Source organism: Neoarius graeffei, chromosome 18 (assembly GCF_027579695.1).
Source record: "Neoarius graeffei isolate fNeoGra1 chromosome 18, fNeoGra1.pri, whole genome shotgun sequence".
Lineage (NCBI taxonomy): Eukaryota > Metazoa > Chordata > Actinopteri > Siluriformes > Ariidae > Neoarius > Neoarius graeffei.
Window position 1 is genome coordinate 15,843,210 of NC_083586.1, and position 26,757 is coordinate 15,869,966.

At 42.1% G+C, this 26,757-nt stretch overlaps 2 protein-coding genes across 2 annotated transcripts in view; one reads left to right on the forward strand and one right to left on the reverse strand.

Moving 5' to 3' along the window:
- Positions 1 to 616: 616 nt before the first annotated feature.
- lancl1 (LanC antibiotic synthetase component C-like 1 (bacterial)) lies at positions 617 to 17,618 on the reverse strand. The gene is made up of 11 exons (XM_060898465.1): positions 17,535 to 17,618; positions 12,233 to 12,330; positions 12,030 to 12,147; positions 11,218 to 11,425; positions 10,978 to 11,125; positions 7,573 to 7,719; positions 7,290 to 7,472; positions 6,926 to 7,102; positions 1,746 to 1,818; positions 1,363 to 1,441; positions 617 to 938 (listed from the first exon to the last, which is right to left on the reverse strand). Exons 1-10 carry the CDS (start codon positions 17,572 to 17,574, stop codon positions 1,365 to 1,367), a joined length of 1,269 nt encoding a protein of 422 aa, XP_060754448.1. The 5' UTR covers positions 17,575 to 17,618; the 3' UTR covers positions 617 to 938; positions 1,363 to 1,364.
- A 4,512-nt stretch (positions 17,619 to 22,130) lies between these two features.
- LOC132865721 (zinc finger protein 585B-like) overlaps positions 22,131 to 26,757 on the forward strand; it is a 67,034-nt gene continuing 62,407 nt past the window's right edge. Inside the window, exons 1-2 of the mRNA XM_060898251.1 lie at positions 22,131 to 22,338; positions 22,981 to 23,039. Of these exons, the coding sequence (XP_060754234.1) occupies positions 23,001 to 23,039 (39 nt within the window). The 5' untranslated portion in view covers positions 22,131 to 22,338; positions 22,981 to 23,000. The remainder of the gene's footprint in view (positions 22,339 to 22,980; positions 23,040 to 26,757) is intronic.

A 26,757-nucleotide genomic window follows, 5' to 3' on the forward strand; every position in this document is an offset into this window, starting at 1 on the left:
TGCGCTGAAGTAGGCGGCGGGTCTCTCAAAAAAAGTTACAACAACATGGCGCACATGACATCAATGCGAGGGACGCTTCGGGCTGTGAAGGTTCTGAATCTTCTCAGTGGAAGGACGCAGAGGTTAGGGAGCTGATTTCCATTTGGGGGGATGCAGCTATTCAAGCTAGATTGGATGGGTCATACCGCAACCGGGCGGTTTTACTTCCGTAAACACTGGCCATGCTCACTGCGTGTGACGTCGCCGTGTCCTGCAATGCGCATGCGGAACACTTTTAGGTCGCTTTTCGTTCATACTGAGGATCACATACAAGTCGCATATATTTGTTAATGTGAACGACCTCACAAAAAAATCGGATTTCACAAAAAATCGGAATTGAGCATTAAGCCTTGCAGTGTGAACGTAGCGAAAATCTCTAAAATGAGCAGTTACTATGAAGACTTCCAGAGTAAACCTGCATAAGCACCAGAAATCATGGCAAATTTACTTTAAAGCACTAATTAAGCAAGCAGTTTCAAGTGTGTGACACTAGAGTATAAGCATTTAACAGCTCATTGTTATATGACAAGAAAATGCTGAGACAACATCCAAATACAAAAACAAACAAACAAAAAAACACAATTCCCATTTCTTGTGTCATTATTGATAACAATTCACCAAAACAACTCTAATACAAAGATTTCCAGATACAGTTCACAAATTAAGCTTACCACTTCCTGTTTTTAGTTTATGACGCTAAACTGGAAGCATGAACATGGACAGTGAATAGGACACAACTGCACACCAGGCATGCACACTTTCCCTAGAGCATTGGGAGCAACGAGAAAACAGTTGTGTGTGTGTGTGTGTGTGTCTCCATCCTGGAGGACGCTAAAACTCCAGGGTGAGGTTTTGCACTTCAAGCGTTGATTAGTGTGCGACGTTGTGTAGCAGTGAACCTGTGATGTGAACAGAGCAGACCAAAGTTCAGTGTCTTCATTTTCCTCATATGCAGTTCAAAACTATTTCAATAAACAGTTTCACTGAATTACAGCGAAACACTTTTTCCAGATTTTTGGACAGACTGCATCAAAAACATCTTATCTTATACTGTAGGAATGTCAATTCAATAGCAATTTGTTTATTTAAGTGTTTTTGTCCATTACCCCCACCCACTTGGCACAATCAAGCGATACCAATTAGCCCTTAAAAGCCTGTTTCCTGCTCTACAAGTCAATTTATACACAAAATAAAAAAATAAACAAGTTTTAAATGGCCTGCATTCATGAAATATTTACCCTCTCACTATTTTGAAACATATTACAAAGGAATCTCGTAAAATGTTGATGATTGTTGGGTTCATATGAGATGTTTTTCACTCACCTTTACACCTCGAACGCTGGGAACTTGGCTGTTGTCGGCTGCAGGAGGTCGGTTAGGAAGTAAATAGTTCCAGCCATTCCTACAAATGAGGGGGGAAAAAAAAGAATTTATTAATAGGTCTGAGGCTACAAATTTGGCAAAATGTTAAAAAAAACGCATACAGTTTTGCATAAAACATAAAACTTAATGATATCTGACTAGGTATCAATAGCAAATTGAAACTTTTTCAATAATACTGAATTACTGTAAAATGTCAGACGTTCTAAAGAAATAAAAATATGAATACCTATCAATCACCTCAGTTCTACATTAGGATAACAAGTAATGACTCCCGTTAAATTACAATTCATCATCATCATCCTCCTTGCTATAATAAGCAGTACCTTCAAACAGCGAGAAAGGTGTGTCTGGAGTGCGGCAGCCATGTTTCCCATAGCTCATGCACCAATCTGCAAACTAATGACAGAAACGTACACATATCATAATCAGATATTCTACACTCACCGGCCACTTTATTAGGTACACCCATACATGCATCTGTTTTATTCAGTTCTCTAATCAGCCGATCCCTTGACAGCAGCACGATGCATAAAATCATGCAGATACAAATCAAGAGCTTCAGTTAATGCTCACTTCAAGCATCAGAATGGGAACATTTGTGATCTCAAAGTGTGACTTTCACTGTGGTATGGGTGTTGGTTTGAGCCAGATGGACTGGTTTGAGTATTTCAGAAACTGCTGATCTCCTGGGGTTTTCACACACAACAGTCTCTAGAGTTTACACAGAATGGTGTGAAAAACAAAAACACTGAGTGAGCGACAGTTCTGTGGGTGGAAACAAACGCCTTGTTGATAAGAGAGGTCAGAGGGAAATGGCCAGATTGTTTCGAGCTGCCAGGAAGGATATAGTAACTCATATAATCACTCTTTACAACTGTGGTGGGCAGAAAAGCATCTCAGCATGCAACAGCAGAAGACTAGTGTATCAGTGGCTGGTGAGTGCATTTCCCATCATGCTTTGACATTTTAAATAATAATCCAGCTTTTGCTAATTGAGAAAGGAACCACCAACAGTTTACATGCTTTATGCAAAATATTGTAAAATCTCATCTCATTATCTGTAGCCGCTTTATCCTGTTCTACAGGGTCGCAGGCAAGCTGGAGCCTATCCCAGCTGACTACGGGCGAAAGGCGGGGTACACCCTGGACAAGTCGCCAGGTCATCAAAGGGCTGACACATAGACACAGACAACCATTCACACTCACATTCACACCTACGGTCAATTTAGAGTCACCAGTTAACCTAACCTGCATGTCTTTGGACTGTGGGGGAAACCGGAGCACCCGGAGGAAACCCACGCGGACACGGGGAGAACATGCAAACTCCACACAGAAAGGCCCTCGCCGGCCACGGGGCTCGAACCCGGACCTTCTTGCTGTGAGGCGACAGCGCTAACCACTACACCACCGTGCCGCCCCATATTGTAAAATATCACTGTAATTTTTGAAAATAGAGTGGCGGCTACAATTATTGAAAGTCCATAATCATCAACACCTTTTCAGATTTACCAACAAAAAACAATTTTACAAAGGTGAGTTTTAGTTACAACAGTTATTATTGGTTAATTAATCAACAGTAAGACCCCAGTTACCCTTTGATCTTGTCGTCTGATGACGCAGCTCGTGACCCGAGATGGAATTTTTTCAGCAGGATCAGCAATTTGAGGAAAACCCGGACGTTATCATCGCAGGTAAGCATGATGGAAAGATCATGGACATGTTTATACTGATCAAATTCACTGATATTTCATGACCTTGTCGAAACCTACTTTGTTTCTTACTCTTTCATTTGACAATTGCCATTTTGTATCTAAACGTGCATTTGAGAAGTCAAGTGATGTTTCAATAATAGTGATCACTTTCACCGGTGTCCACCATTATCAACACGTTGTGGAATTACAGTTGTGCTCATAAGTTTACATACCCTGGCAGAATCTATGATTCTTTGACCATTTTTCAGAGAATATGAACGATAACACAAAAACATCTTTTCCACTCATGCTTAATGGTTGGGTGAAACCATTTATTGTCAAACGACTGTGTTTTCTCTTTTTAAATCATAATGACAACAGAAACTACCCAAATGACCCTGATCAAAAGTTCACATACCCTGGTGATTTTGGCCTGATAACATGCACAGAAGTTGACACTAATGGGTTTGAATGGCTACTAAAGGTAACATCCTCACCTGTGATCTGTTTGCTTGTAATCAGTGTGTGTGCATAAAAGCTGAGTGAGTTTCTGGGATCCAGACAGACTCTTGCATCTTTCATCCAGCCACTGACGTTTCTGGATTCTGAGTCATGGGGAAAGCAAAAGAATTGTAAACGGATCTACGGGAAAAGGTAGTTGAACTGTATAAAACAGGAAAGGGATACAAAAAGATATCCAAGGAATTGATGATGCCAGTCAGCAGTGTTCAAACTGTGATTAACAAATGGAAAATCAGGGGCTCTGTTAAAACCAAGCAAATGCCACAAAGTATCTCGCCTACAATACGCCAAACAGCACAGAGACAAACCTCAAAACTTCTGGAACAAGGTAATTTGGAGCGATGAGACCAAAATTGAACTTTTTGGCCACAACCATAAATGTTACATTTGGAGAGGTGTCAACAAGGCCTATGATGAAAGGAACACCATTCCTACTGTAAAGCACGGAGGTGGATCGCTGATGTTTTGGGGATGTGTGAGCTACAAAGGCACAGGAAACTTGGTCACAGTTGAAGGAAAGATGAATGCAGCACGTTATCAGCAAATACTGGAGGCAAATTTACACTCGCCAGCCCGGAAGCTGTGCATGGGATGTACTTGGACGTTCCAACATGACAACGATCCAAAACACAAGGCCAAGTCGACCTGTCATTGGCTACAGCAGAACAAAGTGAAGGTTCTGGAGTGGCCATCTCAGTCTCCTGACCTCAATATCATTGAGCCACTCTGGGGAGATCTCAAGCGCACAGTTCATGCAAGACAGCCCAGGAATTTACAGGAACTGGAGGCTTTTTGCCAAGAAGAATGGGCAGCTTTACCATCTGAGAAAATAAAGAGCCTCATCCACAACGACCACAAAAGAGTTCAGGCTGTTATTGATGTTAGAGGCGGCAATACACGGTATTAAGAACTGGGGTATGTAAACTTTTGATCAGGGTCATTTGGATGTTTTTTGTTGTCATTATGATTTAAAAATAGAAAACACAGTTGTTCATCAATAAATGGCTTCACCCAACCACTAACCATGAGTGGGGAAAAAAGTTTTTGTGTTATCATTCATATTCTCTGAAAAAAGGCCAAGAAAGCAAAAATTCTGCCAGGGTATGTAAACTTATGAGCACAACTGTAAGTGACATTTACAACTGTTATGGATCAATTTTTGTGTAACATTATTGAAGTAGATGAAGCACTTTAAAAAAAAAATACAAGTGTTGTGATTTATAATAATTTTTTTTTCTGATTCATAACAGAATGGAATGCTTACAGAATATTTGGAATCCGATTGCAATAAATAGAATTAGACCAGAATTAAATTCCTAGCATATTAAAAAAAAAATTAAAATTACATGCTTGAAATATTCAGATTTTTCTACTCCATTCAGAATATATTTTTTGCAGTTTGTTGTAAATATCTACCGTATTTTACAATATCAGTAGACATTTTATATTTTAGTTCGAGGAATAACATGCGACCTTTGACCTGGATTTTCTTTTTTTTTTTAAAGATTTTTTTTGGGCTTTTTTCACCTTTTTATTATTGGATAGGACAGTGTAGAGACAAGAAATGAGCGGGAGAGAGAGCCGGGGAGGGATCGGGAAATGACCTTGGGCCGGAATCGAACCCAGGTCCCCGGATTTATGGTATGGCGCCTTATCCACCTGAGCCACGACGCCCCTTGACCTGGATTTTCATGTTGTTACAATGTCAATTGCCTGTGGATATTTATTGGTAAACTACAAAACTAGAAATTAATACAAACAACGAATGATTAACAAAATGTGATCTACGAAAATACTTTGAAAGTGGGTAGAAAGTGGAAGAAAACATTTTTTTCTGACACAGGTTAAACATTATCAGTGCATTTGTTTACAAACATTAGAATTACTTCCTCATTTACGTACGCACTAACAATGATATTTATATAAGATATTTTGTACTAAATACAGGTCTATGTAAAACAAATTTTAAATAAAAACTATGTTTCGTTAACTTAATACCACATACTATTTATTTATTTAAAATAAATAACCATCCGGGTGTCGATAATTGTGGAACAACAGTGTTCCCAAAATATCGTCGGACACCGGTCATGACAGACGAAAAATTCAGTTGTCCTACGTAATTAACATAAACGTCAGTCAACCTGACCGATAGCTATTGTAATTACTAATATAAACATCCAAATCTAAAACGTGCCTGAATTTAACGTGAGAAAAAAAAACACTCACAAATATCGTATTTATTGCAACTTAATAAACAAAGTTCTAATACTCCATGCATCGATGTCTCTACGCGGTTTCGCATACCTTAAATACACGTCAATGGTGCACAGAGTTTTCTCGCAGCGACCTACTTAGTTCATTGAGAAGATACGTTATTGATCGATATGCTGTCCGAATGCATTCGCGCCATATTTGTTTACCTTGGATGAGTGTTATGAGCAGAATTCTGATCTTGATGCAGGCTATGAGAGCTTTGACGAGCAGGATGAGGAAACTAACAACCGTCTGCTTGAGAAATTCAGAAATGAGCTTTGATGTGTTCAATGATAAACTGATACAAAAAATATCATCAGTAACGGACCGTTTCAATGTGCTGGAAAGGACGCTGTCGAATAGGACATTGTGGAATAAATAATAATCCTTGATTTTCTTGCTTGTTTTCATTCATTTTACACAAAGCTAAAATTGTCTGACAAGGTCTGAAAATGTCTGGCATAGATCTGCCAGACAATATGACTGATGTTAAGGAAAGTTTTTCGGGAACACTGGAACAATGTTGATAACTGTGGATAAAGGCGTCAATACTTGTGGAATGGTGTCACGTGATCTGATACGCTAAGTAATCAGGAATCAACTCATTTTTTTTCCAGTGGAAGTTTCAGCAATTATTCGTGCACAATTTACATATTGAAAGTCTTTTCTATTTTTGCAACGGCCAAAAGATCATTAAGGTGTCGATAATTGTAGCTGCCGCTCTAGTTATACTATACTGATGCAGTTAGTACTGGTACTTCTGATGGAGAGACAGTGATATGCTGATTGCATCCAGAATGTTTGTTTATATCACAAAGTAAAATAAAATTGAAATATATTAATAAATTGATTTTTCATGAAATTTTACATAATAATGACTTACATATTTCAATTAATTAATTAAATTTTTTCAAATAGTCACCTTTTTATTTTTTTTCCACAGAAAAACAAATTAAATATTTTGTTAAAAAACATTTATTAATAATAATAATAATAATAATAATAATATGTTGATATCCAGAGAAGCATGTTACCATGCAGGCCCTGTAGAGGTGTTTGGGCTCCTGGGTGAGTCTGTAAAGAGCCAGGAAGGCGTAGGCGTTTCCCGCTGCGCCATGACACAATCCGTAACCTTTCTTTAAGAGACCCCTGTGCCAGATCACCTCACCACAATGCATGGCATCTTGCAGGTACTGCTGCTCACCAAACACCTTCCGGGTTAAGACAGAAAGTCATAAACATGCTGTACAGTATATAATTATATATCCATTGGTCAGGCACTGCAGTGCAGTTTGATCCAAACGATTAACACAAACCGGTCGTGAACTAGGACAGAACTCCTACAAGGCGAGCTGGTCTTATATCAGTTCTCTATGGTTTGGATTCTTTTGTTCATACCTTGTAGGCCTGCAGAAGCATGTAGATGAGTCCAGGAGAGCCGTGGCACCAGTGCACCAGGAGATCACGGTTGTCGCCGACACATGGAGGGTAATTACCTGATGGGAACTTCAGTTGGCACACGTAATCCACACTGGGTTTCACAAGGGCAGGCACGATGCTGTGGTTAGAGATGAAACCGGGCTACAGGGAGACAAAGAGAACAGCTTTTTTCCCCCATTACATAGTATATCAAAAATAAATACGACTTTTGTAAGATGATATGCCTAGCTGTAGATTTCACCTGCATGAGATAGTAGTAGATGCCTGAAAGACCATGAGCTGCACCCACATATTGCTCCTGGTACCACTCATACATGAGCGGAGTCTGATGCTCCACCCTCATCCTCTGGGCCAGATTCTGACCTGATGCCAACACAGCATCACAGATCTACACACACACACACACACACACACAAGTCAACTATCAAAACTATTTTTATTCCATCATTCAGTAACAACTTTCCACAAGCTGGAATACAACCTAAAGTTGAGGTGGTACCATTCAGCTGGCCCACTTGAAAGCAGCGAGCTTGGGTGTGGTTCAGTTAGATTTGGGCATTGTACGCATCAGTGTGATCACTAACCATACCCAGGCACTCCATGGAGTACCATACAAGGTATGGTGGACCTGGGCAGATTCATCACTAAAGGTCACTCCGTGGTGGACTGCAAGGACTCAATATACCAGGACTGAAGAATCAAGGCCTACGGTGGTGGGAAATCACCTCAAAATTACCAGTACCTACTCTTCTACAATGCAAATTTCAGGGCTTTTCCTGGGCCCCTGACCCTGGGACACCACCCTTGGAGGACCTCAAGCCTGTTGGGACCGCAGAGTGCACTCCATGGTCACTTGGCTGAGGGTAGTGAAGAATGGACAGCTGACACCAGAAGTGAGAAAGCCCAACTCATTAACTCTGCATCCTGCTTGTTTGGGTTCCTTTGTACAAGAGCATGGTCCGCATGCAGAATACCATCTGGCACTGATCATATACCAGTGCACAGAAAGTGCAAGATATACTTAGTGGATTGAAGAGAGTTCACAGAACTCTTTATCCTGGTGGATCGGGAGCCTATTGCAGGAACACTGGGCATGAAGCAGCAGTTCATCTCTGGGGACCAAATGCCATTAATCAATTAAAAAAAAATGGAATGAACTCGTGCTTACACTTGCTATTTTTATATCTTTGCTAGGTCACTTAAATGACCCGACAAAGGGTGGAACTGGGGTCAGATTTTCTGCTAATTCAAGAAAATCAATCAATCAATCCATCCATCCACCCATCCCTGGCTAAGGCACAGTATATGGCAGCATACCAGTAGGCAGTACTGTGCAAAAGTCTTAAGCTAGCCGCACACTACGCCGATTTTCAGCATACCGAGCCAACTGAAGTCGCGAGTCAGGCGTAAAGACTAGTTTTCGATGGTACCGACTCATCTCAAAGCCGATTCGAAAAACTAATCGGGAGCCAGACTGATCGGCGAGAGTCGCTAGCAATAGCCAATCATATCTTTCGCATATAACACGTGATATTTCGTGATCATGTGACTTCTATCTTTTCGAAAAATGAACGGACTGACAATAATGTCAAACTGAACCGTTGATCAAGGGAGATCCGCACCCCAACATGCGGTGGTGCGCGCGCACTCGGTGCATGCTCAGTTGCGTGAATGTGTCATGCACCGAAAATAAGAGATTTACAAGCCAGGAACGCCTCATGATGCAATACGCAAGAAAAGAAAGAAGATTTACTTCCATTTTACTTTGTATTTGAGTAAAGTGAATAAATAAATGGTCTGTGGAAAATACACTTAACCCTGGGAACTGCGTGCACAGGAGTTTATTTTGTGTTTACTCCCCCCCCGGCTGGCTACTTATTTGTCATGGCTGGCTAGTATGAGCCTTAGTGGAAAGCCCTGGGAATGCGGAAATGTCAAGTTCGATTTTAGATTTACAAACCCGAAAAAAATGTCGAAAAAACGGCATTAAAAAAATTTCACCCGCACAAACGGCACTCACCCGGCCGGTGTACCGGAAACAGAACATTTTTTAATAATGGCCCAAGATATTAACCTCTGCTTTCTTTCAGTCGTGAGTTAGTCAGGGATATGTGCGTGCCCTGTCGGGAGTCGGCTCTGAAATGGGTCGTTTCGGTACCGCGTGGATTGGCATAGTGTGCGGCTAGCTTTTAAAGGCAGACTGCCTTTCAGATTTTTCAAGTGTAGGTCATAAAAAGAATTTTCCCTGACATCCAATTATTTTTGATTATTGAACAAATTTCGAATCACAGACTTCCAATTTTATTTGTTTTTTTTTTAAATAGAACAATTAATGCAGGGGCGGCACGGTGGTGTAGTGGTTAGCGCTGTCGCCTCACAGCAAGAAGGTCCTGGGTTCGAGCCCCGGGGCCGGCGAGGGCCTTTCTGTGCGGAGTTTGCATGTTCTCCCCGTGTCCGCGTGGGTTTCCTCCAGGTGCTCCGGTTTCCCCCACAGTCCAAAGACATGCAGGTTAGGTTAACTGGTGACTCTAAATTGACCGTAGGTGTGAATGTGAGTGTGAATGGTTGTTTGTGTCTATGTGTCGGCCCTGTGATGACCTGGCGACTTGTCCATGGTGTACCCCGCCTTTCGCCCGTAGTCAGCTGGGATAGGCTCCAGCTTGCCTGCGACCCTGTAGAAGGATAATACGGCTACAGATAATGAGAGAGAGAGAGAGAACAATTAATGCATTTAGGGCCACATGTCCCTAAATTCTCTGCTATTTTTTCCTGCTTCACCATGACGCAGTTCAAGATACTACATTATGCATCACGTGGTGGGCTTTCCCCATTTGTGCAAGGCATTGTGGGATACAAATTTGAAACGGGAGAGAAAAATGGAGGACGTGAGTGTGCAAACGAAACGTGAAAGACCAACTACAGTAATGGAAAGCGAGAAGAAAAGATGTTATGTTGCGAAGGAAAGGAAACACAGGACCAAATTAATAAATATCGGCGGTCAGCAAGCACCTCGGTGTGATCAGCTGTTCGTTTAGCGACAGAATGATGTAACTGTCAGCGCACGGTCAAGGTAAACCGATGGATGGCAGTAATGCAACACTGTGGATGCCAGCTGCCGTAAAACACAAAAGTAGAAGAAGAAGGTGGTAAACTTGCGCATGCGCACACAGACTTCCTCTGTCTGCTTGACTGCGCAAAGCAAGCCATTTCACGCACATTACTTGCTAAGGAACCCCCTCAAATTAAATAACTCCCCAGCCACAGAATGGAAATAAACAGAAATAAACATGTATCACAATGACCGAATTTCAGAGGAAACTAAATTTCACTGATTTCATGAAATCGAAAAGCCGTCTAGCTTTCATTTTGTGCTGAAAAACGAACGTTTAGAACTCTAAAATGTTTTTGTCCTGACTCGATAATGTAGAAGTCATAAAACAGAAATCTAACAAAATCTGCATGAAAAAAAAAGAGGGCCCAAGACTTCTGCACAGTACTCTACGTTGTAGGTTACTGGCTCATACCCTTCCTCATAAAGCCACCAAAAGGTGGCATCAGTACAAAGCATGCATGGCGAATAATAGAATAACAGGGCAAATTTTGCATCATTATCCAATATTTAGAAATGAGGGTCAGGCGCACTGACCTGTTGAATGTACTGTGTGGGGATCTTTTCCTGCTGGAACTGCTGGTTGATGAAGATGAGGGCGAAGAGGAAACCCACACGGCCATACAGCAGCTCATTAGGGAGGCTGTCTGAACCTTTTACTACTGATTTGTGCAACTGCATCAACCTGGGAATGAGCAACACAAACAGGACAAAAATGAAGCCACATGACTCTAGAACCTTCTGGAACAAACATTATGGGTCATGATCGTATATAACCTGTTGATGCACTCCTCTGATTCCTGGGTTCTCTGTAAGCGGTAATAAATAACAGCAGCCACGGCAAGCGGCCCGGCGTCTCCGCACAGGAAAGTCACCCAACGCTGAGTTAAACTCCTCAGACTGCGGCTTACATACTCCAGTGCCCTCTGGAGGAACGCAGGGTCTCCATAGACCGAGTGAAGGTGCAGGTAGAGCAGGGCGATGCCTAAGAGCAGTTTAAAAAACCTGTTCAGCGGCATCAGGTTGTACGAATTTACAGATGGGTCTAGAGGTATTGGCACCCTTGGTAAAGATGAATTAAAAAATAAATAAATCTGATAAAAAAACATCTTGGTGGGTAATTAACTTAACATGTCATCAACATCCATTTAGTCTAATAATTTAAAAAAATGATGTTTGTTCCAATTGATTCTTTGAATAAAATAATTATAATAAAATAATTTAAATTATTTAATAATCCTTTAATAAATAAAAAAGCATTATTTATTTCTATAGCAAAGTAATTTATTCTTATAATAAAATTATACTGAATATATTTATAGACATTTCTGGTCATTCTTTTCATAATAATGGCGTATAAATTCATTAACACAATTCAATAACACTTGTGTTTTACAGTTTGCATGTTTTTTGGGAATAAAAAAAAGAAAGAAAAGAAAACACTGATGGTGACATCAATATTGTAAACTTTGATGAATTTTTTTTTAACAAATCATCTTGATTTCTTTTGAAATGCAAACTACTAATTGTCCAATCAACCAGTCTTGCTGTGATTAATCATGACACGGAGACATGTGTGTTTCTTGGACCTGCCCAGCCTGTGTATCCGGTGCAGTCGCTCGGGTCGGCCATCTTCAGCCCGTTCTCCATCACAGCCACCAGCTGTTTAACCTTACTGTTAATACAATTTGCGAAAGCGGGCGTGAGCTAGGAATAGAAAGGATTTACAGTTTAGAACTACAGTGAATGTTTGATATTTATCCTGCTATTTATGTAAGAACGTGTAACTCACTCTGCCTTGAGAGTCAAACAGGTCCTGTGTGCTCTCGGGTCCATTATAGTCCAGGTAAGGGTTCTTTAGAGCTCGCTGGTCCGACATCTTACACCTCCCTGAACAGGATTGGAGGTTAGCTTGATCAGCACTGGTATTTTGCAGAAACATGATGCAACCTTATTTGCGAAACTACTTTCGGTAATGTCCAGCTAATATAACAAAAAAGCAAAACATGAATGAATCTAATCACTTTATTAATGTCACGTTATTAAATATTGCACACAACCTTTTGAAGGAGGCTATGAAAGTCAGAAAAGAGAAAAAGTCTTTGTGAAGCTTGTGAATAGGGCTGGGCGATATCGCTGAAAAAAGGATCATAATAAAATGTTTCATTTGAGACAATATTGATAATTACTGATAATCACCAGGAGAAAAAAAGGTTTATTTTGACTTGAAACACTTTACTTTTTCGACAATTGAAATGTTCCTCGTCGTTTGTACTTGAGCGGGCCGCCCAGGGATATTAACGGCCACCCAAAGTATATCTGTCGACCCATTTTAGTAAATAAGTATGAAGAATGAGAATGTCCTGTCAGTAATAGATAAATAATAATGAACATAATGTATCGTGTTGCTAAAAGGAAACGTGTTGTGCTAGAAAGACCCGCCATATAGCTGACCATGTGAACGGAGAGCTTTGACGCTGGAGACGATCTAAGAGGGGGTGGAGAGATTATTGCTTTTCACTCTATGTTTGCGTATGTGTGATGTGTTTGGTGCTTCGGTTGAGTCTGAAGCCTGTGATGGTCACTGACAGATACCCTGCATGATTTACTGAACAGCGTGAGCCGAGTAGACTCCAATATGATCCCAAACATCACGAGGTAGAGCATTTTTGTGCCTGGAGGAAATGTCAGCTAGCTACCAACCACAAGTATGTTTCAGACCTGTGGGAAACACGGTTCATTTTCTTTCTCCACAATGTTGTTACATGTTGATGGTGCAACCAATCAATACACCTGTTAAATTCGTGGCTGTTTGCATGTCACTCAGAGCACGCTCCATATTCAAGGGATATGATCCTGATCCTGGCTGTTGGATGTTTATAAATCAGTGAGGAAGCTTGCCTAGGGTTCATTCACGCAACTGAACTTTGCATATTCAGTATGGACTTTTCATTTAATACATTTCAATGAGGGCGGCACGGTGGTGTAGTGGTTAGCGCTGTCGCCTCACAGCAAGAAGGTCCTGGGTTCGAGCCCCGGGGCCGGCGAGGGCCTTTCTGTGTGGAGTTTGCATGTTCTCCCCGTGTCCGCGTGGGTTTCCCCCACAGTCCAAAGACATGCAGGTTAGGTTAACTGGTGACTCTAAATTGACCGTAGGTGTGAATGAGAGTGTGAATGGTTGTCTGTGTCTATGTGTCAGCCCTGTGATGACCTGGCGACTTGTCCAGGGTGTACCCCGCCTTTCGCCCGTAGTCAGCTGGGATAGGCTCCAGCTTGCCTGCGACCCTGTAGAAGGATAAAGCGGCTAGAGATAATGAGATGAGATGAGACATTTCAATGAAACTATTGCACCATCAACATGTAACATTCTTTTGCTATTAAAGAAGTGTCTATCGAGAGTATACACTGCGATCGTTTTATCGCCCGACAAAGAAGCAAAGCATAGAAAATTAATTCATTTGCATTTTGGAAACTTAACATCATAGGCGTAGAATTGGGTATGAATGGTATGGGCGTGTCTCTATCAATATTTCTGATCGGGAAAAAAAAAAATTACGCTCCGTGCGCGGGACATAAACGGTTACTGTAGGTTTCCACTGGGTGAAACACCATGCAAAATTCGCTCATGAATATTCACTCTAGGGGCGTGGTCGCGAAACAGCAAGCGAGTTCAGCTACCATGTCAATTAGCAAGTGCGGTTACAGTGCTGTGACCGGCTGCTAGCTAGCAAACTGTCCTTGAGGAATGTAATATTAGATTAGCTTGTAAAATTAATCAGTTAACAACCGTTCGTATTCAGTGTGTAAAAACGACAACATACAAATGACTTTTTCTAAGTTTGTGTGGCATGTAAATAACAATCCGACTTGATTACAACAACTGGTGTTCATTAAGGTCACAAAGACATTATTAAATCATATCAAATTGTGCTAATGCTAGCTAATATTGCACCTAGTCTTGCTTGTGAAGTGCCTGCAAACTTTAGCAGCCCGCTAACCCTTAATTTGAAGTGCTTCAGTTAAGATCTGCAGAGAGCCCTGACCAAGTTTGGGTAACATGATGCATGTAAACAACAACCCGATGGTGATGTGGACATTGTTCGTGGCCCAGACACCTTTTAATCAAATAAAACAGTTTCACGTAATCAGCAAAACAGCCTCCGCCTTCTTGATCAGAAATTTTTGGTTACTCCGCCTCTCTTTTGAAAACTTCATATACTGAGTATATACATATGCTGAACTGATTGGTTTTCGAGGGGCTTAATTTGAAAGCGGTAGGCTGAAAACTTTTCTCTGTAGAACCCTGTCACTCCCTCCCCTCTCTGCTCTGGGTTCAAGGAGACAACAAAAGGGCAATAATATAACAACCAATCAGAATTCGGATGCATTCTGTTCCCAAGTAAAATGTAACCTTTCAACGTGTCGAAAAGGTTCTAGAGCCCTCGTCCTGTTTTACCGTTAGATCAATCGCACATCAGCTTAAACTAGCATTCTAAAACTAGCTAAAGATCACACAGAAGATAGCCTACTTCCCCTGCCAGCCTCATGGAACAGTGTTTAATGCTCCGTGTGTGTTTTACTTCCATTTATGAGGGAAAGGAACATACACCCTCCCGACAGTCAATGTGTTATTCGCTTGTAAAACACATTTGCAAATTGGTAGAATGAGTTAATCATCACATGCAAGATTTGCAATTAATCAAATTAATTGCATATTATTATTCATGAATTATTACAGTTCTGAACTTCAAATTTTAAAAGTCTGAACTTTAGAGAGATGATGGATGAGCCATTCCACCAAATCGGTGCCATTTCCGTCCTTAGAAAATTATATGTATAAATGCACATAAAAATGTACTTTAAAATACATTTCCTTATTACGCAGAATGTCCTGCACATTGATCTGATTTCAAATTTAAGATATATAATTGTGAGGATTAATAAAAACTACCTAAAACACTGAAAAATAGCATGTGTTACCTGTCCCCGCACTCTAACTTTATACTTAACTATGAAATAATGATTAAAATCCTTTAGAAACAGTATTTCTTTTGCACTTTTGTGTGACTCCATATCCTATCCATGGTTTAAATATATTTTTTTCATAAGAAATCCACAATATCTTAGTTAAAATACACATTTTAGTCGTGTCCCTGGGTTTTCACTCAGTCCTGTTACCCAAACATATTACCCCATCTGACAAATTTGGAACATTCCACAAATCACATGCTCAACAGGAAGTTACATCAGTTGTGTCTTCTGAAGGCCATAGGAAGACCAAAAGTTAGTTCTCTCATTTACTTTTCTGTATATTTGATGATTTTTTTTTTACTTTGACTGATAAGGTCAGTGTCAACATACTGTCCTGTTACTGAAATTATTTCTTAGATGATATTTGTTCATGGGCGGCACGGTGGTGTAGTGGTTAGCGCTGTCACCTCACAGCAAGAAGGTCCGGGTTCGAGCCCCGTGGCCGGCAAGGGCCTTTCTGTGCAGAGTTTGCATGTTCTCCCTGTGTCCGCGTGGGTTTCCTCCGGGTGCTCCGGTTTCCCCCACAGTCCAAAGACATGCAGGTTAGGTTAACTGGTGACTCTAAATTGACCGTAGGTGTGAATGTGAGTGTGAATGGTTGTCTGTGTCTATGTGTCAGCCCTGTGATGACCTGGCGACTTGTCCAGGGTGTACCCCGCCTTTCGCCCGTAGTCAGCTGGAATAGGCTCCAGCCTGCCTGCGACCCTGTAGAACAGGATAAAGCGGCTAGAGATAATGAGAGGAGATATTTGTTTATTTTAAAAATACAGATTTTTGGTAAATCACTAAAATGTGGTCATGCTATTAGCGATGACGTCATGTGGCTTAATTCCATGCATTAGCTAATCCTAGGCTAAAAACTCAGTCCTGTTACTTTGAGTTTTGGTAACAGGACTGAAAAAATGCAGCATTCTTTGACTTCCAAACCTTGTAAAAAAAATAAATAAATAACATAGCCTTTTAACATTTTGAATAGTTAAATATGTGTGTTATTATAATCAGTGTTGAAAAGATATAACAAATCAAGTTTAATTTGGGAGTGGCACAACAAGCAAATGGCACCCATTCGGTGGAATGTCCCGGATACTCTTTTGGTGAAACACAATGGAGCAAAATATCGTGACCCTCTAATGTTGACCTGAAGTTGGCATTGGGTTTATGTCCCCACCAATGTTAATACCAAACCTACGGCCTTGCTTAACACGAGCCTCCTGGGGATAGTTTCATTTTATTTGTGTGACTAAAATTGAACAATAACCACATTCTACCATAAAACCAAGAATATGTGGTGCTGGTTATAGAAAAACCATCAATGATGAATTTATTCAAGAACATGCCATGCTTTTTTTTTTTTTTTTTGTCATGTTACCCAGAAACCTCCAAGTGCAACCTGAAGACTTTCCTGTCTTGGAAATATTCCAGCTTTACCTCCGACGCTTACACGCCGACACTGGAGACTCCTTCCATAAACGTTACGACAACGTCTCACGACAGAATACATCAACTTTACGTGCAGCATCTGAGCAGATCCCTGTGAACGTGCTGTTGCTATAGAAACGTTTATTGTGGACGCATTAATCAACACCAATCAAAAATCCCACAGCACTGTGACGTAATCAGACACATTTTAGAGTTGACTCTTCTAAAAAAAAAAAATCCCTCTCCAAGACGCCATTTTAGATGCATGACGTTACACAAAATAAAATTTGCTTAATATTAGGTGTTTCCAGTTAATCTACTCCTAATTCACATATAATTAAGAATAAAATGGAACTGAATGGGGTAAAACACAAGACAATATATTAGTGCATAGAAGTGCGTACACGTTAGCATTAAAGCTAAGCTAAACAGTTATTTATTATATTTTCTTATGAAAGCAACTGTCCTATTTATCTGCAAGACACAACACAAACACGGCATAACCTCTGTACAGGCCTTATGTTACTTAATAATGCTACTGCAAAGTCAGAATATTCACCAAATATTTGCTTATGAATGTAAAATAACATTTTAAATGTAAAAGCTGAATGACTTTACTAAGCTGCGCTGCAGCGAAAACGTACCGCACAGCTTGGGCTGGATCCCAAATAACACTACGTTCATTATGGACGTGCACTATCTAGGGTACGACATAACGGATTCTACCGACATCATAGTGCACTATGAAACCCAATAATCATTCGTTTAGAAAGCGGCCCTTTGTGTTGCGTCTTATTCATGTTACTATATTTGAAGCGCTGTAGACTAGTGTTCGTGATTAGTGCCACCTGGTGGACAAGTAACGTAACAACACATTCATTGTGTAATGATGTTGGGACCGCAACGGAAAAAAGGAAGTGGAGGATTTCCTATGGAATCAATTTTGTGCCAAAATGTTCATACAATACTTTTGAAATATCAAACAAAAACGACAAATCAAAATACAAAAAGAAAAAAAAGTCAATTTTTTTAGACTGGCAAACAAATTATTCGTGTAATCGTGCAAAAATATCAGTCTATTACTCTTCAGAAACCTTTTATTTTTGTTCCGCGTCTTTCTCGGTTTTGTTTGACGTAATTTATTTGGGTTGCGATTCCAGCTTTCTCGTTTGCGCTCCCTGACTTTTTGTTTGCAGTTTTGGTACAAACTTCACGTGTGGGCGGGCTGTCCAGGAATGCATTCCCATTGGCTAACTTGTGTTTGACTGACAGCTACGCTCAGCCATTCCCTACTCGGATTCTGGCGGACTGTTTGACGAGTGACCGATCCATTGACGGTAAACAAGGATCGAGTGGACTTCAGTGGCGACTATGATATTGAATTAATTCAACAAAGTGTAAATTCAATATCAGTCACCACTGAAGTCCACTCGATCCTTGTTTACTGTCAATGGATCAGTCACTCGTCAAATGGCCCTTTTCCACTACCCTTTTTCAGCTCACTTCAGCCCGACACGGCTCGCGTTTCGACTACCAAAAAACAGCACAACTCGGCTCGCTTCAGCCCTGCTTAGCCCCTAAAACTCGCACCGTTTTGGAGTGGGGCTGAAGCGAGCCAAAGTGAGCCGAGTGAGTCTGGGGGCGTGAGCAGACACTCCCCTGTGCACTGATTGGTGAGGAGGAGTGTCCTCACATGCCCACACACGCCCCGCGAGCGCGCTGGGATCTGTAAACACCGCAAACCCGGAAGAATAATAATTACGAATTACGAGAATTTCTGAAGCCTTATGCGCCTCGCCTCATCTATACGCTCTTGCCAGTATCTGTTGGCGTTGTCGGTGACAACAAGCCACAGCACCAAGACCAGCAACACTAACGACTCCATGTCCTCCATGTTTATTGTTTACTCTCCGGGTCGTGAGACTACCGCTTAAAAGCTCACTGATGTCACTGTTTGCGCCGCTTAACGACATCACGTGACGTCCACCCACTTTCGCTAACTCCACCCAATGTGTCCACCCACTTCCAGCCAGCACGGTTCAGCGCGGTTGTAGTCGAAATGCAACTCCAACAGCCCCGCTCAGCCCGACTCAGCACGGCACGGCTCAGCCCGACTCAGCCGCGTTTGTAGTGGAAAAGCGGCAAAACAGTCCGCCAGAATCCGAGTAGGGAATGGCTGAGCGTAGCTGTCAGTCAAACACAAGTTAGCCAATGGGAATGCATTCCTGGACAGCCCACCCATACGTGAAGTTTGTACCAAAACTGCAAGCAAAAAGTCAGGGAGCGCAAACGAGAAAGCTGGAATTGCAACCCAAATAAATTACGTCAAACAAAACCGAGAAAGACACGGAACAAAAATAAAAGGTTTCTGAAGAGTAATAGACTGATATTTTTGCACGATTACATGAATAATTTGTTTGCCAGTCTAAAAAAATTGACTTTTTTTTCTTTTTGTATTTTGATTTGTCGTTTTTGTTAGATATTTCAAAAGTATTGTATGAACATTTTGGCACAAAATTGATTCCATAGATTTCAGGATTGAAATTGAAATTATTTGAATATACATTTCACCTTTTCCATTTCACAGATCTATTTTACCTGGATTTGATTTGCTCTTCTCAAACAAGAGGTCTGGGTAACCTCGGGTGTTCTGTGATGTGAAGCCAGCGGAGCCCCTGGAGATCAAAATCTCATCTCATCTCATTATCTCTAGCCGCTTTATCCTGTTCTACAGGGTCGCAGGCAAGCTGGAGCCTATCCCAGCTGACTACAGGCGAAAGGCGGGGTACAACCTGGACAAGTTGCCAGGTCATCACAGGGCTGACACATAGACACAGACAACCATTCACACTCACATTCACACCTATGGTCAATTTAGAGTCACCAGTTAACCTAACCTGCATGTCTTTGGACTGTGGGGGAAACCGGAGCACCCGGAGGAAACCCACGCGGACACGGGGAGAACATGCAAACTCCACACAGAAAAGCCCTCGCCGGCCCCGGGGCTCGAACCCAGGACCTTCTTGCTGTGAGGCGACAGCGCTAACCACTACACCACCGTGCCGCCCGAGATCAAAATCAACCAGACCAAAATCAATAAAACATTGTTTTAGTTCGAATTTATTAATAATCGAAGCCTGACAGACTGATCACTTGAACTGTTTTACATCCTCAATAATTTTAATATAACACTAACTCTACACATATGCACAGTCAGATTAGATTCATGAAATAAATCTGTTCTGTGATCATAAGAGGGTCAGTGGAAATGTTTTACATTGGAAAATGCAATAAATTTTGAGAAGGCCCCAGAACACTGAATGACAACAAGCGAAACTGACTGAAAAGCTTCAAGCTGCATTTCAATCTTTATTTGTCTCAGTCATCTCATCTCATTATCTCTAGCTGCTTTATCCTGTTCTACAGGGTCACAGGCAAGCTGGAGCCTATCCCAGCTGACTACAGGCGAAAGGCGGGGTACACCCTGGACAAGTCGTCAGGTCATCACAGGGCTGACAAGACACAGACAACCATTCACACTCATACCTATGGTCAATTTAGAGTCACCAGTTAACCTAACCTACCGGCTAGTGGCTTAGTGGTAGCGTGTCCACCTCTCGATCGGGAGATCGTGAGTTCTATTCATGGTCGGGTCATACCAAAGACCATCATAAAAATGGTACCTACTACCATCTGGCAAGGCACGCTGCAATACAGGTGCGAGTGGGGAGTTAAACTCTCGTGGTTACCAGAGGACTAGCTCCCCACTGTAACCCTAGCTATGTGATAGGCGAGAGGCCGAGGGCTGCGGAAATGGAAATCGGCGCCGCCCGATGCGCCACATGGCACGGGAAGGACTTTAACTTAAAGTTAACCTAACCTGCATGTCTTTGGACTGTGGGGGAAACCAGAGCACCCAGAGGAAACCCACATGGACAACATGCAAACCCTGCACAGAAAAGCCCTCGTCGGCCACGGGGCTCAAACCCGGACCTTCTTTCTGTGAGGCGACAGCGCTAACCACTACACCACCGTGCCACCCACTGAAAATATCGATCAAGATTTATGATGATTAGACAATTAATTAATGAATTATGGCTAATTTCCTGCTAAGGCCCATCCTTGGTGATGTTCTTTGACTGATGGCAGCCATGTTTTTGGATTGATCTTGCCTATTTATAATAGAATTGTGTGTCTAAGTTCTGTAAGGCTGCATACTAAATTTGGTAGTGATGCAGTAAAAATCCAAAAATTTGATGTCACTTTGCAGTTTTTCACATTGTTGAAAAATTAGCAAAGAAAAATCCATCATAGTGCAATTTTATGGTCCAAGAGGCTTGTTAAAGTAACAGTCCACCGTATTTCCATAATGAAATATGCTCTTATCTGAATTGAGACAAGCTGCTCCGTACCTCTCCGAGCTTTGCGCGACCTCCCAGTCAGTCAGACGCAGTCAGACGCGCTGTCACTCCTGTTAGCAATGCAGCTAGGCTCAGTATGGCCAACGGTATTTTTGGGGGCTGTAGTTAGATGCGACCAAACTCTTCCGCGTTTTTCCTGTTTACATAGGTTTATATGACCAGTGATATGAAACAAGTTCAGTTACACAAATTGAAACGTAGCGATTTTCTATGCTATGGAAAGTCCGCACTATAATGACAGGCGTACTAACACCTTCTGCGCGCTTCGGCAGCGCATTGATACGGAGCTCAGATATCAATGCGCTGCCAAAGCGCGCAGAAGGTGTTAGTACGCCTCTCATTATAGTGCGGACTTTCCATAGCATAGAAAATCGCTACGTTTCAATTTGTGTTACTGAACTTGTTTCATATCACTGGTCATATAAACCTATGTAAACAGGAAAAACGCGGAAGAGTTTGGTCGCATCTAACTACAGCCCCCAAAAATACCGTTGGCCATACTGAGCCTAGCTACATTGCTAACAGGAGTGACAGCGCGTCTGACTGACTGGGAGGTCGCGCAAAGCTCGGAGAGGTACGGAGCAGCTCGTCTCATTTCAGATAAGAGCATATTTCATTATGGAAGTACGGTGGACTGTTCCTTTAAGTCTTCGGGAGTGAGGGGTGTGGCTTTTCCAAAATTGCATTTTTTGGCCTTGATTACAGCGACACCTTCTGGTCAACTGGGGTCATATTACTTGGGAAGCACTACTCAATCCCATCAGGCCGCTAGGTGGCGACAATTTACTGCTTTAATCACTTAATGCAATAAAATCAGCGGAGAAGAAGAAAAAAAATTTTTCCACTGGCGACGGCGACGCTGTCCATTTTTTCCGGCTCGGGAAGCTGAGCGCTCTTTCTCTCACTCAGCTAATCATTAAAAAAAACTCGAACCGAATTAATCTGATCGAGTTAAAAAATAAAAAGCTCGTTATTGTGTTTGCGATACATTGAACCGAACCTCGCTGGCTGAGCTGCTCGGCTAACGGTGAGTGGCTGAATCCCAAATCGACTTCCACTTCCTGTGTACGGACACTACAGAGGCTGTGAAAACAATGGCGTCTACGCCCTTTGCAGTGCACTTTGTATCCAAGAGGAAGCTGTTTGGGATTCAGCCATAGTGAATCGTTGAAACGGTGTTTAGTTCAGCGAGGTTTATTCTTTTGTTTTAAATGATAAGGGACGATGGTGGAGTTTGTTTTTTATATATGAACAAGTATTGAAGTTATGAGTAACTGGTTCAGTGTTCCGCGAGTAGTTGATAAATAAATAGCCAGGTTTGTGTAGCATTGTTCTCTTCGCTTACATCACTATATCAATATAATAACACCCCCCATATATATATATATATATATATATATATATATATATATATATATATGCATTTATTATTCAAGAAATGCAAACTGTAAGTGTGTGACAGGGAGCCTGAGGTGTAATCTGTCCTCTGAAGTGTGCCGTTTATTTTCATCACAAAAGCTCTGGCTATGTTAGCATGTTAGCTAGCATTCTCTTCACAGCTCAGATAGATGCGTCTCTTTCTTTTGTGAAGCTTTCTTGTATGGTATGTGCGTTTTTGTTTTTAATAAAATGAAGTGGGTATTTTTTTTTTTATTATATTTTTCTACAGACGGTCGTTGGTGTCTCACAATGCCTCGGACGGAGGTTCCGGACTCTGCTCCCTCTCAGGTAAACCCAGTCGTGTCAAACACCTCACTCTTTCACAGGAGGTTTAGTTTTAATCTCCAGAGTCTCTGAATATTCATCGTTTACTCGATCCGAGGTTCTTTGCTAGCACTCTATCGTTTGACAGCTGCCACCTACTGGACAGACAGAACACAAATTCGTCTGGTCTGTATTTTGTACGAGTCGGGTAGAAATTAAAGGGATAGTTCGGGATTTTTGACATGAATCTGTATGGCATCCCCATCAATAGTGTCGTGCAAACACACTGACTTACCCCTGACAGCATCCTGTGAGTCCAGTTCTTGTCCAGTTTTGGTCCAGACGAAAGTAGTCCGGCAAGTTTGTTGGGGTCACAAAAGTAAAACGTTTTTCGTCTCAAAACAGTACGTGTTCAAAAGAGTGATATATTTGCATCACAAAACCGTTGGCAAATAAAAAGTCAGACCTCGAAATCGCTTGGCACTATTTTCCTGCGCGCTGCCGGCTTCATCCAGCTGCGGCTCCAGCTTCAAGGATAAGCTGGAGCCGCATAAGTAGGAGTCCCGGCGGGTGGTTTGTATTCGATTCGTTTATATCCCGACCTTGTCAGCTGTCAGATTTATGTTCATGGACCCGGTAAGCTGGTAAATAATATTTATTATTTTTTTTTTCTTTACCAAATTCTAACAGAAAACGAGAGCGCCCGAAAGGGAAAACTGACCCGAGCTGCTTCACGGCTGTAATGCAAATTGCTTTCCTCCTCAGTATACAAGTGCGCTTCCATGTCAGGGAAAAAGAAACTACCACTGCTGCCTATGTAGTGCCCTATTTATACAAATAGGAGTCATTCAGGATTCAGCCATGTTTTTGCTCCGTGTCATGGCTGAATCCTGAATGACTCCTATTTGTATAAATAGGGCACTACATAGGCAGCAGTGGTAGTTTCTTTTTCCCTGCCATGGAAGCGCACTTGTATACTGAGGAGGAAAGCAATTTGCATTACAACCGTGAAGCAGCTCGGCTCGGTTTTCCCTTTCGGGCGCTCTCGTTTTCTGTTAGAATTTGGTAAAGAAAAAAAATAAATAAATATTATTTACCAGCTTACCGGGTCCATGAACATAAATCTGACAGCTGACAAGGTCGGGATAGAAACAAATCGAATACAAACCACCCGCCGGGACTCCTACTTATGCGGCTCCAGCTTATCCTTGAAGCTGGAGCCGCAGCTGGATGAAGCCGGCAGCGCGCAGGAAAATAGTGCCAAGCGATTTCGAGGTCTGACTTTTTATTTGGCAACGGTTTTGTGATGCAAATATATCACTCTTTTGAACACGTACTGTTTTGAGACGAAAAACGTTTTACTTTCGTGACCCCAACAAACTTGCCGGACTACTTTCGTCTGGACCAAAACTGGACAAGAACTGGACTCACAGGATGCTGTCAGTGTGTTTGCACGACACTATTGATGGGGATGCCATACAGATTCATGTCAAAAATCCCGAACTATCCCTTTAATATCAGTGGCGGTTCTAGACCAAAATTACTAGGGGGGCCAAGGTGGGGCCAGTGTTTTTTCAGGGGGGCACATACACTACCGTTCAAAAGTTTGGGGTCACTTTTGAAATGTCCTTATTTTTGAAAGAAAAGCACTGTTCTTTTCAATGAAGATCACTTTAAACTAATCAGAAATCCACTCTGTACATTGCTAATGTGGTAAATGACTATTCTAGCTGCAAATGTCTGGTTTTTGGTGCAATATCTCCATAGGTGTATAGGGGTTTTTCACCTGACGTCACAGGGTCACGTGACGCCCCGGTGTCCGCCATTTTGAAGGTCAAGCTAGCTAATGTCAACAACATAGTAGCTGGTATGTTACTGTAGCAATGTTTACGTTCAGTCATTTGGATGACTGTTAAAACCTTTCAGTCTCAAGTTTTTCCTTTCCTGTATTTACTAGTTTACTGAGCTAGCAGGCTGGGAGCTAGCGCGCTCGCTCGCTCCTGGCCTGCCCGGGCACGCTAGCTCAGTAAACTAGTAAATACAGGAAAGGAAAAACTTGAGACTGAAAGGTTTTAACAGTCATCCAAATGACTGAACGTAAACATTGCTACAGTAACATACTAGCTACTGTTGCCGCTTTTCCACTACAAACGCGGCTGAGTCGGGCTGAGCCGTGCCGGGCTGAGCGGGGCTGTTGGAGTTGGATTTCGACTACAACCGCGCTGAACCGTGCTGGCTGGAAGTGGGTGGACACATTGGGTGGAGTTAGCGAAAGTGGGTGGACGTCACGTGATGTCGTTAAGCAGCGCAAACAGTGACATCAGTGAGCTTTTAAGTGGTAGTCTCACAACCCGGATAGTAAACAATAAACATGGAGGACATGAAGTCGTTAGTGTTGCTGGTCTTGGTGCTGTGGCTTGTTGTCACCGACAACGCGGACAGATACTGGCAAGAGCGTATAGATGAGGCGAGGCGCATAAGGCTTCAGAAATTCTCATAATTCGTAATTCTTCTCCTTCCGGGTTTACGGTGTTTACAGATCCCAGCGCGCTCGCGGGGCGTGTGTGGGCATGTGAGGACACTCCTCCTCACCAATCAGTGCACAGGGGAGTGTCTGCTCACGCCCCTAGCCTCACTCGGCTCGCTTCGGCTTGCTTCAGCCCCACTCCAAAATGGTGCAAGTTTTAGGGGCTAAGCAGGGCTGAAGCGAGCTGAGTCGTGCTGGTTTTTGGTAGTCGAAACACGAGCCGTGTCGGGCTGAAGTGAGCTGAAGTGAGCTGAAGTGAGCTGAAAAAGGGTAGTGGAAAAGGGCCATAAGTTGTTGACATTAGCTAGTGCTAACAGCTAGCTGCTAGTACACTGCTACAACTACACCGACCCTAATAATACAGTTCTTGGTCATTGCCTGGTAACAGCAAACTTATAACGGGCCATGTCTCAACAGACTAAGAAGTTATTTCAATGACATTTAATAACATTTTGTTTATCCTGAGGACCGAAAGTAAATGAAAATGTGAACAAACCTTAGCTGTAATAAGATGGCGACCACCGGCTCCAGGGACGACCCGCTGATGTAGGCATGTTACCCAGCCTGACACAAAATATTTGTAGGCATCCAAACTCTTACACGCTTTCAGATCAATACCTGTGTATGGCGATGGGTTTTTAACGACAGGTATACAGATCATGTGGGCCGAAGTCAGGTAAAGACGAGGGCTTCATGTACTTCTGTACGTCAGTGAACAATCCTGGTGGAAGCAGGTAAACGTCGTTCTCTAAGCCTGCTAACCTCAATTTTTGCAAATACCTCTCCCTCTGCTCGCCCTGTAAATGCCCTACGTCACTGGATAGTGAAGGTGTTTTCTGCATCTCGCTCCTTTTTCTTTTATGTTTTTCGTTTGTCGCCTTCCTCGCATTCAAACTGATTCGAGCCGTGACCTCCAAAATGGTAGCCTCACATGACTTGGTCACGTGGGTGAAAAACCTCTATAGAGATCTTGCAGTCACGTGACCGGAAAGTACACAACCGCCATCTTGTCGGTCAAAAACACCGCTGAATACTGCTGCACTCGTGTACAGAATGGATCAATTTCAACCGACGGACTACACGGCTCATTTTTCTAATGAACAGATAACTAGATATGTCTAAAATAAACGATCTACAGATTTGTGACCCTTATGGCTTACCGGACGGAGTTTTCATGACCGGATTTTGAACTGCCAGCGGAATACCCGGACGTGT